Source organism: Solenopsis invicta, chromosome 11 (genome assembly GCF_016802725.1).
Source record: "Solenopsis invicta isolate M01_SB chromosome 11, UNIL_Sinv_3.0, whole genome shotgun sequence".
In the NCBI taxonomy this organism is placed as follows: Eukaryota; Metazoa; Arthropoda; class Insecta; order Hymenoptera; family Formicidae; genus Solenopsis; species Solenopsis invicta.
In genome coordinates, this window is record NC_052674.1 from 15,350,180 (window position 1) to 15,367,615 (window position 17,436).

General features: G+C 40.1%; 1 protein-coding gene across 1 annotated transcript; it reads right to left on the reverse strand.

Annotated features, from left to right (window-relative positions):
* Positions 1 to 14,586: 14,586 nt before the first annotated feature.
* Positions 14,587 to 16,514, reverse strand: LOC120356857. Its single transcript, XM_039455229.1, has 2 exons — positions 16,137 to 16,514; positions 14,587 to 16,053 (listed from the first exon to the last, which is right to left on the reverse strand). Exons 1-2 carry the CDS (start codon positions 16,175 to 16,177, stop codon positions 15,465 to 15,467), a joined length of 630 nt encoding a protein of 209 aa, XP_039311163.1. The 5' UTR covers positions 16,178 to 16,514; the 3' UTR covers positions 14,587 to 15,464.
* Positions 16,515 to 17,436: the final 922 nt, after the last annotated feature.

Consider the following 17,436-nt stretch of genomic DNA (forward strand, 5'->3'; position numbering starts at 1 on the left):
AAATGACGTTATAAAATGCAGTATGCTAAAAAATTATTAAGAAAATTATTAGGTAAGTTTAATATAAAGATAAGCTTGTTGAATTTACAGAATAGTTTAGTTTAAATTTTTACAATATTTATCATTACATTTAATATTAATCGTCAAATAATGTAATTTAAAAATCTCGTGATTTACTAGAGCATTACAAAAAATAAGAAAACAGTACTTGTTAAGTTCTAAATAATTATTATTGTTATAAAAAATTATAAAGTTATTACTAAATCGTTATAAAAGATAACTTTAACGGTATTAGTTATATAAAAAAAAAACGGGCGCGTTAAGTATGCTGCTGCTAGAGATTTTGCCCATCTTTGATTTTATCTGTCACATAATTTGCTGCTCATTGGTACGGGAGTGTCCCGTTAGACCACGTTGCGATTGATCACAGTCATAGAGCGACCGGTGTCTAGAGTTTTTCCACTGTTTAACACTGTAAGTGGCTGGTGGTCAATCGCAACGTGGTCAAAAGATTTCCACACCATCGGTAATAAATATACTTTCAATATTTTTGATTTCACTTCTTTTTGATGGTATTATATTTGATTGCATTCATTGCAGTTTTGGCTTGGTTTAATTGGGTTTTTTATTTAAAAAAATATACTTGGCACTTTTCTTACATTTTTAATGTTTTTTTTAGGCGGATTTCACAAATTTTGCAAAGAATTTTGTTACTTTAATAATATATTGCAAAAAAATATATTTAACGCTTTTTTTTTACATTTTTAATGTCTTTTTTAGGCGAATTTCACGAATTTTTGCAAAGAATTTTGTTATTTCAATAATATATTGCAAAAAAATATACTTAACGCTCTTTTTTACATTTTTAATGTTCTTTTAAGTGGATTTCACGAATTTTTGCTAAGTATTTTGTTACATTAATAATATTACAAAAAAATATACTTAGGGGTTTCTTTACATTTTTAATATTTTTTAAGTGCGTTTTTCTATCTGTATAAATAAAAACTACACGTATGGTACAAAAAGAAAAAATAAGAAGACTTTTATAATGCCATTTTATCCAAGCTATTGTTTCAGATTACTTAAACTTGATCAGTTTAGTTGTTATTGAAATCTAATAATCTTACATGCTTGAAAGTCTATGCTAAAATTATGTAGTAGAAATACCTCCATTGGTCTATTTTAAGAAATCACAAACTAATCACAAAACGGTATGTGCTATTTCACGAATTTTTGGTAAATATTTTGTTACAGTAATAATATATCATAGACATAGTAAGGTTATATAGACACAAAAGAAAATGTATATGTTTTGTAAATAGTTGCAAAAGTAATTATCTGGACACAAAGAAAAAGAAAGAACAAAAGAGTGCGGTAGAGAGCGAGGGATAGCAATAAAGAGCAAAGGAGAGCAGACGGCAAAAAAGAAAGCAAAGGAGAGTGATAAAAAGCAAGGGATGAGGGCGTAGAAGAGTGGAGAGCGATGAAGAACGAGAAAGGGCAAAGAAGAGCGGTAGAGAGCGGAGGAAAGTGATAGAAAGAGGGGGAGAGTGAAGGAGAGCGAGGGTGGGGGAAGAAGAACGGTAAAGAATAAAAGAGAGAGCAAGGAAGAGCAAAAGAAAGCAAGGGCGAACGGTAGAAAGCGAGGAAAAGCAGTAGAGGGCAAGAGAGAGAACGAAGGAAAGCGGTAGAGAGCGAGGAAAAGCAGTAGAAAGCGTAGGTGAGCGTAAGAAAGCGATAGAGAGGAAGGGAAAGTGAAGGAGAGCGAGGGAGGGCGAAGAAAAGTGGTAGAAAACGAGAGAAAACGGGGGAAGGCGAAAAAAAGTAAAAGCAAACGGTAGAAAGCGAGAGAGAGCAGTAGAGGGTAAGAAAAAGCGGTAGAGGGCGAGAAAGAGCGATAGAAGGCAAAGAAGAGCGGTAGAGAGCGAGGAAGATCGGTAGAGAGCGTAGGAAAGCAATAAAGAGGGAGGGAGAGTGAAGGAGAACGGGGGAGAGGAAAGGAGAGCGGTAGAGAAGAAGAGAGAGCGACGGAGAGCGAAAGAAAGCAAGGACAAACGGTAGAAAGCGAGGGAGAGTAGTAGAGGGCGAAAGAGAGAGCGATAGAGGGCGAAGAACAGCGGTGGAGAGCGTAGGAAAACAATAGAGAGGGAGGGAGAGTGAGGGAAGGCAAAAGAGAGCGGTAGAGAACGAGAGAGAGCGGGGGAGAGCGAAAGAAAGCAAAGACGAACGGCAGAAAGCGAAGGAGAGCAGTAGAGAGCGAGGAAGAGCGGTAGAGAGCGTAGGAAAGCGATAGAGAGAGAGGGAGAGTGAAGGAGAGCGGGAAAGGGCGAAGGAGAGCGGTAGAGAAGAAGAGAGAGCGGGGGAGAGCGAAAAAAAGCAAGGGCGAACGGTAGAAAGCGAGGGAGAGCAGTAGAGGGCGAAAGAGAGAGAGAGAGAGAGAGAGAGAGAGAGCGGAAGAGAACAAGGGAGAGCGGTAGAGAATGAGAGAAAGAATGGTAAAAACGAACGAAGGAGAACGAGAGAGAGTAAGAAAAAACGATAGACAACGAGAGAAAGCATGGGAGAGCGAGAAAAAAAAGCGTAGAAGAACGGTAAAGAGCAAAAAAGAACGGTACAAATCGAGAGAATGGAAGAGGGGGGGGGGGAAGAGTCGAAGAACTAGAGCAAGCAAAGGAGAGAGTGAGAAATAGAGAGAGAGACCAAGTTTTTGAAATATTTTTTATATATATTCATATAGCTTTTCAAAATTACCGCCAAAGGGGACAATTCTGAAATTTTGCGAACAGGAAGACGACGACGACGACGACGTATCTGAATGACATAAATCGGGTTAAAAAATACATGCATAATTCATATCTCAGATCAGAATCAAATGCACGTACGGGCATCATTCTTGTGTCATTGTGCTCGGAAAAATCGACACTTACCCCCGCTACATTTATTTTTTAATAACATTAATTTGTTTAAAAAGGACAACCATTTATTTGTAAAAAACTGAGTTCCTTCCTGTAAATGATACACGGTAGCGTCTTTTATTTACTTGGTTAAACAAAAATTAAAGAAAAAGTATACTTAATGCGAGACGCTACCGCGTCTTTTAATTCTGGTACCAGACATGCGCAAAAGTATTAAGATCAAGAAAAAATAAACCCCAGCATGTTATCTTTATTGGTTTTTTAGTTATCACTTCCGCCAGCTCGAAAAACATGGTTTCAAGAAAAACACGTTTAAAGTTTTAGTTTGACTTTTTTTATAAATAACTAAAATTTCAAGGTATTTACGGTTATTCTGCAATACCAGGGCCATATAATAAATTCTCTGCTTCTTAAAAAAAAAAAATCGATTTTTTGAAGCCGACGAATGTAAAAGCCCTCTTAATGAGTACGCTGATTGTTTAATAACAACATAAGTTTATTAATGAGAACCGAAATACATAATGACGCAACTTAACACTACTTAACGCGAAGACGCGAAGGCTCAACGAGAGCTGACGAGAGAGTGTGTGTAACCACGACTAACTCAGACAAGCGAGCGACGGCGCAAGCAGGCAACGAACGTACCTGGCTTCCCTAGACTCTAACTCACTAGGCGGATAGAGAGGGAACCAACCAGTCGCCACATACTCTCCCCCGAGTGTTAACGGAAGAGTAATACATAAAAGTATGAGTTTAAATGCTAACTAAAGGATTACAATATAGTTGTAGTGCAAGGCTTACAAACTAATAAAGTTAAAACTAATGTTAGACTTAACGGCTAATTACAAAAAGGTTTCGGAGAAACGCTGTACATCAAGGATATAAAATAAAAAGAGTTATATAACTATTTAGTTAAATTAAATCGCACTCGTTTTTTCTGCGTGGGATAAGTCTTAATTAAACTCGGTTGACGTTCTACCGCAGGGAAACGATCGTTAGGTTGAGTTGAAGTTGAAGGGAAATTCGCGGAAGGAATTTTACTAACGTTATCTAATAAGAAGTGTGCGGGTTTTAACCGTTCCACCGAGACGCTTACGGGTTGATTATTAATTTCAATCGTATAAACCTTGTCGGTATTCCGTTGGATAACCTTGAAAGGACCAGAATACGGCCGGTCCAAAGGTTTCTAATCGTATCGTGGCGGAGAAAAACGTGAGAGCAAGAGTTCAGTTCTTTAAAGAAGAAAGGGCGTCTTTTATAATGGTGAGTTACGGGAACTGGTTTGACCTGACACATATATTCTTTAAAATCGTTGATAAAGATCTGAGGATCTGGAGTAAAATCTTCCTAGAGGAAAAATTCTCCGGGCACTCTAAACGTGGTGCCATATAAAAATTCGGCTGGAGAAGCCTGAGTATCTAATCGAATGTGAGTTCGCAGACCAAGAAGAATGGTTGGAAAGGTGTTGAACCAATTTTCCGAATTATGACATATTAACGCTGCTTTCAAAGAGCAATGCCACCGCTCGATCATACCATTCGATTGCGGGTGATATGTGGTCGTACAAATGCGTTTGCAACCAATGAAAGATAATAATGCTGTGAAAAACTGAGACTCAAATTGAGCTCCTTGGTCGGTAGTTAGAATTTTTTGAGAACCAAACCGAACGAGCCAATGATCATAAAAAGTTTTGGCCGTGATATTGCTAATTGGAATAGCTTCGGGCCAGCGAGAAAATCTATCTATAAGGGTAAGACAATATCTATAGCCATTAACCAGAGGTAGAGGACCAATAATATCTAAATGAACATGCTTAAAGCGTCCGTCGGGAGCGACGAAAAGAGCAGGAATTTGTTCGACATGACGCGAAATTTTAGACTTTTGACAGTCTACGCATTCATGTGCCCACTTAGTGACGTCACGATGTAGGTAGGTTAGGCCAAATGTATCGCTGACGTATAATGCGGTCTGTGACCTTACATTTGGATGGGCAAGATTGTGGAAGAGTTCAAAAACTTGTCTTTCAAGAGATTCTGGAATCTACGGACGAATGGAATCTCCCGACAGTTCACAGTAGAGCTCTGTGTTAGGATCACCCCAGATAAATTTCTTAAGTTTGAGGGAAGACGTATCAGAGACTAATAAATTTTTAAGCTCGTCATCCTCCTTTTGCCGTGCGGCAAGATCAATTAATTCAAACTCGGTGAGTAATCGAAGGGCTTCGATACGCAAAAAACCGTCTGCTACCACGTTATCGGGACCAGGAAGGAAATCGATGTTAGTGGAAAATTGAGCAATGAACGATAACTATCGTAGTTGCCTCGGGGAGGCTTTATCCGAGCGTTGCTTAAAAGCATAGATTAAAGGTTTGTGATCTGTTAAGATTTTAAAATCTCGACCTTCAAGAAAGTGTCGAAAGAACTTAATCGATTTGTAAATCGCAGTAAGTTCGCGATCATATGCACTGTAACTAAGTTGAGGCTTAGTGAACTTTTTAGAGAAAAAAGATAAAGGTTTCCACGTGTTGTTACATTTTTGCTTGAGCACCGCCCCCATCGCGAAGTTTGAGGCGTCGGTCACTAATCGAGTCTCGGAATTAGCGGACGGATGCGCTAGGAAAGCTGCGTTAGCCCGTTGTGATTTAACTGAAACGAACGCATTTTCAGCATCAGGAGTCCATGTTATCTCACGTTTATCATTCTTACGCGAATCCTTAAGGTAAATATGAAGTGGAGCTTGGACGCGCGCTGCTTAAGGTAAGCTACGTTTATAAAAATTTAACGCACATAAAAATCGCCGAAGTTCGACTATGGTACGTGGTTTCGGTAGGTTTTGAATGGCGGTTACTCTTCCAGGTATCGGCTTAATGCCATCGCGGCTAACCGTGTGTCCTAGGAAAGTTATTTGATGCGTGCCTAGAATACATTTAGAAGGATTTAAAAATAATCCGTATTCTTTTAACCTTTGGAACACCGTGCGAAGATAATTCTTATGCTCTTCCTCGGATGAAGAAGCAATAAGAATGTCATCGATATACACGTAAACAAAATCTAAGTCTTTAAGAGCGCGATTAATGTAACGCTGGAAAGACTCGGCTGCGTTACGCAAGTCAAATGTCATGAAGATTGTTGTTATTTCTTTGAGTTCGTTGTAAGAATGTATTTATTACAGAATAATACAGTATTTATGCCTCTTACAACTGCGCAACGAAAAGCTTGGTTCGATTAGAACTTAACGTACAAGAGCGTGTGTGCAACAGAACGAACGAACTTAGAAAACGAAAAAACTGATAGATGTCACTCACACACATACTACTGGACTTTTATGCAGTACAAGAAAAGAAAACGATCGCAGCGCACCGAGCATGGAATGCATAACATACTTAGAATATATTATAAACACAAGGAGATAAATGCGATAATAAGACAAGATCAATAAAACTCTTAATATGTAACACTCCCACTTTTATTGATCCTGTCTTTTACAAAAGGAACTTATATTTAAGGCTTTGCAATTTAATGAAAACTTTTGCTTTGATAATGCTTTAGTTAAGAAATCTGCCAGTTGTCTTTCAGAGGGAATGTATTCTGGCATAAGAACATTGTTTTCAATGCAATCACGAATGTAATGATATTTAACATCAATATGCTTAGTTAATTTGTGGTGCTCTGTATTTTTCATTAGTTTTATAGCATTTTGATTATCTATTTGTTACTTAGTAGGAGACTGCTGTTTCCCCAATAATTCAGACAATAATAAACGCAACCATACGATTTCTTGTGTTGCATTGGAAGCTGAAACGTATTCCGCTTCTGCTGTAGACCGAGCTACACAACTTTGCTGTTTTGATGACCATATAACTGGTGCACTCGCTAGCACACTAATATATCCAGAGATGGACTTACGATTATCTTCATTATTTGCAAAGTCTGCATCTGTATAGGCTTTAAGTTCGCTCAAAGTTTTACTATATATTATTCCAACATCCATAGTGCCTTTTAAATAGCGCAGAATGCGCTTTACAGCTATCCAATGTTTTTTTTTCCGGGATTGTTCAAGAAACGGCTTACTTGACTGACCGCATATATAATATCTGGACGTGATACTATGGCTAAAAACATAAGACTACCTACAGCTTCCCTGTATGGAATACTTTCCATTTCTAATCTTTCTTGATCATTTTTAGGACAATCTTTAGTACTTAAGACTATAATTGAGTCGGCCGGTGTTTGTATAGGATTACAATTTTGCATATTGAATTTATTCAACATTCTAGTAATATAATGAGATTGATTTATAAGGGTTTCCTTATTTGCGGAATTTCTATGTATTTCGAGTCCTACAAAGCAGTTTGGATTACTCACGGATATTTTAAATTGTTCATCTAAATACGTTAATATTTTGTTAATTATTTCCGACTTTTCACAAATAACAAGTCCGTCATCTACATAAATTGCGAGAAAAACAAGATTTCCATCAATCTGTGCCTTTAAAACACATCTGTCTGCTTCGCATTGCCTGAAACCAAATGATTTTAGAAACGTGACAAATTTAATGTTCCAACACCTTGGAGACTGCTTGAGTCCGTACAAGCTTTTGTGTAATTTACAAACAAGTGTTGGATTAGTTATAAAACCTTTAGGCTGCTTTATAAAAATTTCTTCCGTTAAATCACCGTGTAAGAATGCTGTCTTTACATCAAATTGACAAATATGCATGTTATATTCTGTCGCTAAGGCTATTAATACTCTGATAGAATCATACCTTACAACTGGCGAGAATATTTCTTTATAGTCAATACCTTCTTTTTGTAGATATCCCTTCGCGCATAGTCTGGCTTTATATCTATCTATTGACCCATCTGACTTGTATTTTAGCTTGTAGACCCATTTGCAGTTGAGTATCTTTGCGTTCTTCGGAGTTTTCACCAAAGACCAAGTATTGTTGCTTGTGAGGGACTTGAACTCTTCCTCCATTGCTTGCTGCCAGTTTGCTGCATCATCACTTGATACAGCCTCCTCGTATGTTTGCGGTTCCTCTGCAGTTACTGCCATACATGCGAAATGACATTCCGAATAACGTGTTGGTTTCTTCAGTTTGCTTCTATCTCGTAGATTTCTTGACGATTCAATACTATTATCTTGTTGTGCCTTTGGTTTCATATCTGGAACTAAAGCTAGATCTTCATCAGCTGATATATATTCTTGTTCGTCTTCGCTTAATATTTCATTTTCTTCTGCTTCCTGCGTATTTTCAATTGAGATAATTGCGTATTTTGATTTCTCTGTAGAACTTTCGACTTTGCTCCTTTCATTTATTACAGCATCTCTTGTTACAGTTATCTTAAATGTTTGAGGGTCCATAACCCTGTAGTTGGCACTTTCTCCGTCGTATCCTACGAAGATCATCTTTTTGGCTTTACTTTCAAATTTTGATCTGAATTGCTTTGGTGTATGAACAAAAACTTCTGATCCAAATTTCCTTAAATGTTTGAGAATAACCTTCTTCTTAGTCCATAATTCGTATGGAATTTGTTTGTCTAACTCTCGAGGACGGCGATTTAGTAAGTAGATGCTAGTATTTACAGCCTCCGCTCATAGACTTGGCTGCAATCCTGCTGCAAAAAGCATAGTACGTGCTCCTTCTACTATAGATCTATTTTCTCTTTCTATTCTCCCATTTTGTTCAGGAGTGTAAGGAGAGCTAAACTCTTGAATGATTCCTTCCTTGATGCAGTATCGTTGGAATTGATCATTGTTAAATTCAAGTCCTCTATCGCTTTTTATTCTGAGTACCTTATTTCCGGTTTGCCTTTCACTCATACTTACGAATTGTAAAAATTTTGAAAATACATCGCTTTTATTCTTTATAAAATAGGCAACTCTAAATGATGTGCAATCGTCCTTGAATAGCACGAAATAGTGAGCGCCGCCAATTGAAGAATGTGTCATTTTGCCGCAGACATCCATGTGAATGACTTCTCCTGGCCTTGAGATTCGTTCTTTTATAGTCCTTTTGAATGGTAGTCGAGTTAACTTGCCATGCTGACATGCCTCACAAAATAGTTCATCGGTTGAGCCACTTGTTACACCTGGTAGTTGCTTATTTTCTATCATCTTCTTGAGTGTCTGGAAGTTGACATGCCCTAACCTCTCATGCCATAGCATGATGGAATTAGTTGTTGACACGTTTGCCTGAGAATTTTTGACAGTTTTAAATAGCATTTTATAACAACTATTTGCTTGCTTGATTCCTACAGCGAGAAGCCTGTTACTGTAGATCTCCAACTTGTTTTCCTTGAAGATCACCTTTAGTTCCTTATTTGTTGCTGATCCTATTGAATAAAGATTTTTCTTTAGCTTTGGGATGTACAACACATTTTCCAGCGTCCTTGGCTCCCACTGTCCGTTGACTAAGGCTAATAATTTAATTTCACCGTATCCTTCTACTTCCATCATTGAATTGTCACCTATTTGAACCGATGACTCTTCTCCATTATTCTTGTGATACGTAGTGAACCAGTCAAGACGATACGTCATATGCTTCGATGCTGCGCTGTCACCCAGCCAGTCTACTTCACCGTCATATGCATTTTCTTGTTCAATTATCAGTGCATGATGATTTTCAGACTTGACTTCCTTTGAGTGATTACCTGATTGCCTCGATAACTTCGCCAACCTTTTTCTACACTCAGACTTGAAATGTCCTTTCTTTTGACAATAAAAGCATTCTGCATCCTTCTTATCAAATGTCTTTTCCGCAACATTATTTTTCTTTTGTGCTTGACTATAACCTTGATTTGACCTTGAATGTGATTTACCTTTACTTATGTTGAGTGATGCGAATGCTGTAGATGCTTCTTCTATTTAAGTTAACCTCTGCTCTTCTTTTAATAACCGAGATGTTAGATTGTCATAAGTTTGCTTGGCTTCCTCACTCGAATCCCATGCCGTGATAAAATTATTATACTTAAATGGTAGACTTCCTAAGGCTTTAGCAATCTTGTCAATTTCGGTTACGTTTTCTCCTACGTCAGTTAGAGCTTGAGCCATAGTGTCGATTTTGCTTAAATGTTGCGCTATACTATCAGTTTCAAGCATCCTGTAATTAAAAAATTGTTGCTTTATTTGCAGCTTATTTACAGCAGATCTTTGTTCATGTATTGCTTTAAGTTTGTTCCACATATCTGGTGCAGTTTGACAATTGATTACTGTCTGAAGCTGTTCATATTCCATTCCGGAAGATATGAAAAGCATTGCTTTAGAATTCAGGATATTCCATGCTGTACGACCCGCTGCTTCGTCCGGTTGCTTAGTTATGCCATTTACGACATCGAATAATCCTGGTTCTGACCGGAAAATTATTTCCATCTGATACTTCCACAGCTGGAAATTCTTCCCATCGAATTTCTGAATGTGGAAATGCTTTAGACCTTCCATTGTAATTCGACAAGACAACAATGTTTCGCCTCAATTTTATTACGAGAGTCTACCTAACCTTACTTTTGCCGTCGTTACTTTATTCTTGTACAGTACCTTACGCCTTCAAAAACTGGGCCCATAACCTGTTGTTATTTCTTTGAGTTCGTTGTAAGAATGTATTTATTACAGAATAATACAGTATTTATGCCTCTTACAACTGCGCAACGAAAAGCTTGGTTCGATTAGAACTTAACGTACAAGAGCGTGTGTGCAACAGAACGAACGAACTTAGAAAACGAAAAAACTGATAGATGTCACTCACACACATACTACTGGACTTTTATGCAGTACAAGAAAAGAAAACGATCGCAGCGCACCGAGCATGGAATGCATAACATACTTAGAATATATTATAAACACAAGGAGATAAATGCGATAATAAGACAAGATCAATAAAACTCTTAATATGTAACAAAGATAAATTCGAATAACCCAAATGAGGTAATGATGGCCGTCTTAGGCACGTCTTCTTTAGCTACCGGTATTTGGTGGTATGCTTTAAAAAGGTCAAGGACCGAAAAAACCGTTTTACCTGCTAGATTTGCGGAGAAATCATGGAGGTGGGGGATCGGATATTTATCGGGCGCGATTATAAAATTTAACCTGCGATAATCGCCACAAATGCACCATTCCCCGCTTTTTATACAGACTAAATGAATTAGTGAAGCCCAAGGGATATTGGAAGGCCTACAAATGCCTAGCTCTACAAGACGCTTAAATTCCGCTTTTGCCGTTGCCAGTTTATCTGGCGCCAAACGTCGAGGACGTTCTGCGGCGGGAGGACCAGTAGTCAGAATGTGGTGTTTCACATCGCGAATTCCGGATGGACCTAATTGACTAACTCCCGTAATTTCTTTTCAGACTTAGAAATTCCAGAAGGATGCTTGCGTAAGCAGAGTCACGATTAACTGTAGAGAATCTAGTAACCAGAACAGATTTTGCCTGTAGATAAAAGCTTAGTTTTCGTATCAATAAGTCGGCGCTTGTGTAAATCTACCAGGAGTTGGTAATGTTTAAGACAATCCACACCGATGATCGCATGAGGTACCGCGGCGATGCAAAAATTCCATGTGATGGGTCGTCGAAGACCAAGATTTAACGTAAGGCGACGTTTGCCGTAAGTGTTTATAAAGGAATTATTAGCCGCAAACAATTTAAGATTCGACGGGTTTTTTCTATCGGAAAGCTACGCAGGAAGAAGCGATATTTCAGCGCTTGTGTCAATAAGAACTTGATAACCTGTAACGCGATCGTAAACGTTGAGACGGTTTTCGTTTGCCCCGTCTCCTGCAACCGTCTCCATGCGAGGAGAGGGTTTTAGTTTTCCGGCTTTTCCGGTTTATCTTGCCACATACATGGCTTGCGACAGGATGTCGTTTTCGCACTGTATTTCTTATAAATAAAACAAAGGCCTGACTTTTTTGCGTCTGACGCAAGCGCGGGAGAACGACCTCGAGACGAAGATTGGTTACGCCACGACTTAAAAACTTCTTTATTAAGGGCCGCAAGCTGTTTCGTTATCAGCTTTAATTGTTTTTCCACGCCGGACAAAGGTGTGGTGTTTTCTGTTTTATCATTAACGGAAGCGACCAATGGTGCTATTGACGTACTAGGACTACTAGTTTCTGAAATTCTATCAGCGATTTCCGCAAGCTTTTGCAAGTCTGGCTCATTAATCGCGGCTAAAATCGCCTTATGAGAATCAGGCAATTGTTCAATGAATAAAGATTTGAGAACCGCTGGACTGTACTGTCCATTATTAAGATTTTTCATGTGATTCAGAAGATGTGACGGCTTCTGATCACCAAGTATTTGGCCTTTAAGGAGGTTACGCAAACGAGATTCGGACGACGTTGCATACACCGAGAGGATACGCTCTTTGAGGCGCTCAAATGAATTGTCGGGCGACGGGTCCGCCTTTAGCAAAGCGGCGATATGTGCAACAACTTTGGTGCTGACACCGGTTAATAAATAATCCGCTTTCGTTCGATCTACAGTAATTCCTGCCACGCGCAAGGATGCTTCGACTTGTAAAAACCATGCTTCCGGCTCGCTCTTCCAAAATGGCGGAATTTTGGGAACGCAATATGTTTCCACTCGCGGCGGATCCGACATGGCGACAGAAATGGCGGTTAGGACACCGAGAACAAATGTGACGCCAAACGCGAATTGGCAGAAGAGCACTACGATGGCATAACACAATGAGCGCAATGATATATTACGCGGAAGCATCGGATATGACAGGGAGCATTATCATAAAGCACGCACGAAATTGCGTTGAAAACGCTGGTTAGGTACAAACGTGAATGACAGAGACGTTGCTAGGCGCTATTTTCACGCGGCGGTTAGTTTGTCATGAGCGTATAAAACAAAAGAATGTGAGATCACAAGAACGTTAAAGAATAGCGAAGGGCGGCGAAAGCAATATGACCGGAAGCATTGCAAAAAGCACACGCAATGTCTTGCATTTAATACGCGCACTATAAATGCAACGATGTAGTAACGTTGCAATGCGATCACTTCGCGCGGGATTCGATTTGAAATGCCGGCTACAGGAGACGCGCTGTCGCACACCTGATATGAAAAATGAGACAGTACGTTACAGTGTACGAAGGTCTGGCTGTCTGCAAAGGTTTACGATGAGTCGCTGGACCGGGTGAGGCTTGCCGATGAACAGGAAACAACCTCGCCGGGGACGATTTCCCGGTGGACGGGTTGCCTCTGCATCGAAGTAACGGGAATGGCCTCAGCCAATGGCGCGGGACGCCTGTTGCCAAGGAAGATCTTGAAGATCTCGCCGTTCGCGACAAGCTATGACGGCTGCAATAAGCTGCGATTGGCTGTAGTAAGCCACGATGAGTTGCTGGACCGGATGAGGCCAGCCGATGAACGATTGGGAACGACCTCGCGAGGGAAGAAAATCGTTGCACGGGACGTCCGTTGAAACACTATGGCGGTAACGACCTCGTCAAATAGAGAATCGTCTCTGATGGCCTCGCCCAATGGCGTGCCGCTGCATAAATGGTTATGCCGGCCGGCGCGTGGTCTAGAAAAATGGTACAAAAGTTTTAACCGGACCACTAATTATGCGTCACGATCATGCACAGGCTGCAATTTCATCTGAAACAGACGAAAAGCCGTCGCGTGTTCCCCGCCTCTGTGCGGAAAGCACGCAACGGACCTTGCGAAAATGTTCTCTATCACGCACTACACGAACGCCGACATCACGTCGGGGTCACCAATTGTGGGGACTAGTCACAATAATTTTAATGTTTGTTAGAACATTTGCTTAAAGAGTACGCTGATTGTTAAATAACAACACAAGTTTATTAATGAGAACCGAAATATATAACGACGCAACTTAACACTACTTAACGCAAAGACGCGAAGACTCAACGAGAGCTGACGAGAGAGTGTGTGTAACCACGACTAACTCAGACAAGCGAGCAACGGCGCAAGCAGGCAACGAACGTGTCTGGCTTCTCTAGACTCTAACTCACTAGGCGGATAGAAGGGAAACCAACCAGTCGCCACACTATGAGCATTTATGTGACCATGTGATGTGCATCACGTGACCGCGATCATGATTGCGCGTATGACAAGTTTCCTAACCTGTAACCTGAATCGTCAATAATATCTTGGTTCGCGGGGCAAACGACACATTTTTCTGCCGAATTTGTTTGCGTGGTGCAAAAATGCGTTGAATAAGCCTATTATTAATGAATATGTGCAGTTAAAAATACATATTTTGCATTAACTACTCAGATAACAAATTTCCCTTAGATTGCTGTCGGTTTGCTGTGCTGAAGTTGCTTTTGTTCCTGGGGAAAGCGGCTTCCGCTCTTGCCTATTAGAAAACCGGCTTTTATTGCTACCACCGTTTATGAGCAACGTAATGAGAACAGTTGCCGTCTTATAAACCGAAACATACAATAAATTTTTGGAAACCACATGGCATCATGACGGAAACAATTTCCGTCTGAAATCTTTATCCGCTGAGTTGTTAATAATTTGAAGGACCGTTGCCATTAAAAAGAAAGCTTATTTGATAGGATTTTTCCTTACGAAAATTTAATACTAGCAGTATTAAGTTGGTCAATGAATAATTACTAATTTTGAATATTAAAAGCAGTAACAACAGTGCTTCTAACATACAAAATAATTAATCACTAGTAGTATGACTATGAGAGTTCTAACCCAGGTGCTCCGAGGGGGGGTGAGGTGCGCGGGGGAAATGTGGGTGCGGGGTAATGACGTCACCCCCGGGACTTACCGTTATCTGTTTACATAAACAGAGATAACCGTCATAATATCTATGTAGATAGTAATAACCATATTTGTTTATGTAAATAGATAGCCTTAGGGGGGGGGGGACCCTCGGTGCCTGAGTTAGAACTCTCATAATATATATTTATAATTCGCGTCGCGGGCCTGACGTCACCCGCGGACCTAAAATTCGCGGCGCGCGGGCCTGACGTGGCGTTCGCGGAACTGTCCGCCGCCGCGCGCACAAAGAAATAAATTTGCTCACTCCCCTCGACCTCCACTTCGTCCTCACCTGTAAAGGTGGTGGTGCTCGAAGAGGATTACCCGGGGAGGCTGTCCGTGGGAACGAACTCCTTGAAGAAGACGTTCATCCACGTGCCCCACGTCATTTTTCTCACTCACAATGTTTGCTAATCGAGAGCACGGCTACGACTGAGGAACAAAGGGCTGTGCGAGAGCATCCTCCGTCGCACTGCGTATTTACAATTAATCGCATGTATATAGAATGACGAGTATCTTTTATACGTTCCCCGATATGTGGGGGTAGATTTTCATGAAACGATGATTCAAGGGATCGATTGCCGCTGCATGACGCAAGCTTAGACAAAGAAGATGCGGATAGGTAGGCAAAATGGCGCGGGGACTTTCTGAGAGGTGGAGTCACCCGCGCAATACAGCGGTATGTATCCGCTGTGGGGATGGAGGATGCTGGGAGAGGGAAAGCTAGAACCATATAATATTTTATAATGTGGAAATGATGAGAGAAAATAATTTTAGAGCGTATGTTTTAAATACATTTATTTTATTCAGTATGCAATGCATCGTGTACAATAATATCAATAGCATAAGCAATTAATTCGCACTCGATCTGCGAACTCTTATCGTAAGATTTGTGCAACATATGTATAGCTTCGCGTTTATTTACGACACAGTTTTGACGCAAAAAGTTTACGAAATATTTAAATTTCTCAGTCACGATAGCGATGCTTTGATACAACGTAAAATATACATGTTCAACGCAATGCTCTAGCTTGTATAAGAATAGCACGGTTGCAGGCTTGAGATAAATACATGCATCGTGCAACGTTAATTTAACAATACTTTGTTCGTTCAGTTTAACAAGTTGCACGTTAAGGTCGTGTATCGTTATCGATGATGATGTCTCCGTTGACTGGACAAATCGCTCGATGACAACACGTTTCTCGATCAGAGTTCTCCATGTTCTGTATGGTAGAATAATCCGGTTGCCGCGTGTATCGCCGAGCGATATCTCCACGGAGCATGAAACTGATGTCACGCTGATGTCAATATCAATCCATTTGTATGATGTTAAGGTTAACGGGAACCTTCTGCTTAGAATGCGCGGTGTATACCGCGAATCTGAAGACGTGCTGAAAAGAAATGGAGATGAATGAAACGTACAATAAAAAGTAATTGAATAAAATATAATTTATATGTATAAAATGATACTTACGATTTATTGCACGCTTCGATCGGAACGTAATAAAGTGCCATTGCGCTTATTTCAAGAGCGTTGCGTTGTCTGAACCGTTCGCACGAGCAACTGATGCAAGACTGATTGCAAATCGTGAGACTTTTTGCGATTAATAGTTCTGAATTTGTTTTTTTAAATGGAGAAGGGGAAGTCCCCCTCTTTTCAGTAATTTCTTTGTTATCACTCGAACATGTCACGACACGTTTTTCACGGTCCGACAACGTTGCACATGACGTTTTTGTGATTAATGTTACTGGAATTTTCTAAGAAGGAGAAGGGGAAGTTCCCCCTCTTTCCAATAATTTAATCGGTAGCTTTGAACATGTCTCGACACGTTTATGCTTCTGAATTTTTTTATAGGAGAGGGGATGCTTCCCCCTTTTTCAATAATTGCATCATCATCGTTATTACATGTCACGACACGTTTTCGCACCAACGTTGTACAAGAACGAAACGTTAAACATAACGTTAACGTACATGGCGTACGTGAAATGTGAAACACTAAATGAAACATGTATAAGAACGTTAAACGAAATATGAACAACCTATATAAAACATGAACAACCTATATGAAACACGAAAAACGTTGGAGAAACGTTGATATAATGGTGGGGAAAGGAATAAAACGTATCTCGTATATTACATATGTTTATTCATGTAATTGTGTCCACCAATTGAAAAGTTTGAATACATTTTGCATTGCACAATGTTTATTCGTACGGTGTTGTCCACATTGAAAAGTATTAGCATCATCTAGATTATTTAAATTATCCACGTCTTCGTAATCCACATCCAGGCTCTCGATGTATGCGTATTCTCGTCGACTGTCCAGAAGTAATTCTCCCAGCCATTCTCGTTTCTCGTGCCCTTTGACGTACACAATCTCCTTGTCGTCAGGATTTTCAGCACCCAGTACTGCAGTCGTAATCACTTGTCTCGCTTTCCGGTACGGAACCACCCCGTCGGTGCCCCATCTTAGCCCATGATGCATGGCAGTGAGCCAGGAAGCACAGGATCTTTCGGATTTCATCAGCCAATCCCATGGCTGGGGACTGTCAAAGATATAATGCGCGAGAACGTTTCCCCCTCTAAGAGCAGCAAATTCTTTTACGATGAAACCTCTCAATCGTCCAAGGGGAAAACCTTGCAGATCCACGAACGTCGGCACGGACATGTCGCGGTCGAAACGAAGACTGTGGTTCATGTCGATGTATCGTATAATATATATGCGCAGAATTAGGTGATTTTGCGCACAATGTTTGTCAACGGGTTATATTGA

Excerpts from the sequence above, each read along its gene's own strand:
- LOC120356857 (XM_039455229.1), bottom strand. The coding sequence starts at position 16,177 with ATGGCACTTTATTACGTTCCGATCGAAGCGTGCAATAAATC. Across the intron at positions 16,054-16,136 it reads ATCGAAGCGTGCAATAAATC|CACGTCTTCAGATTCGCGGT; the intron begins GTAAGTATCATT and ends ATTTCTTTTCAG.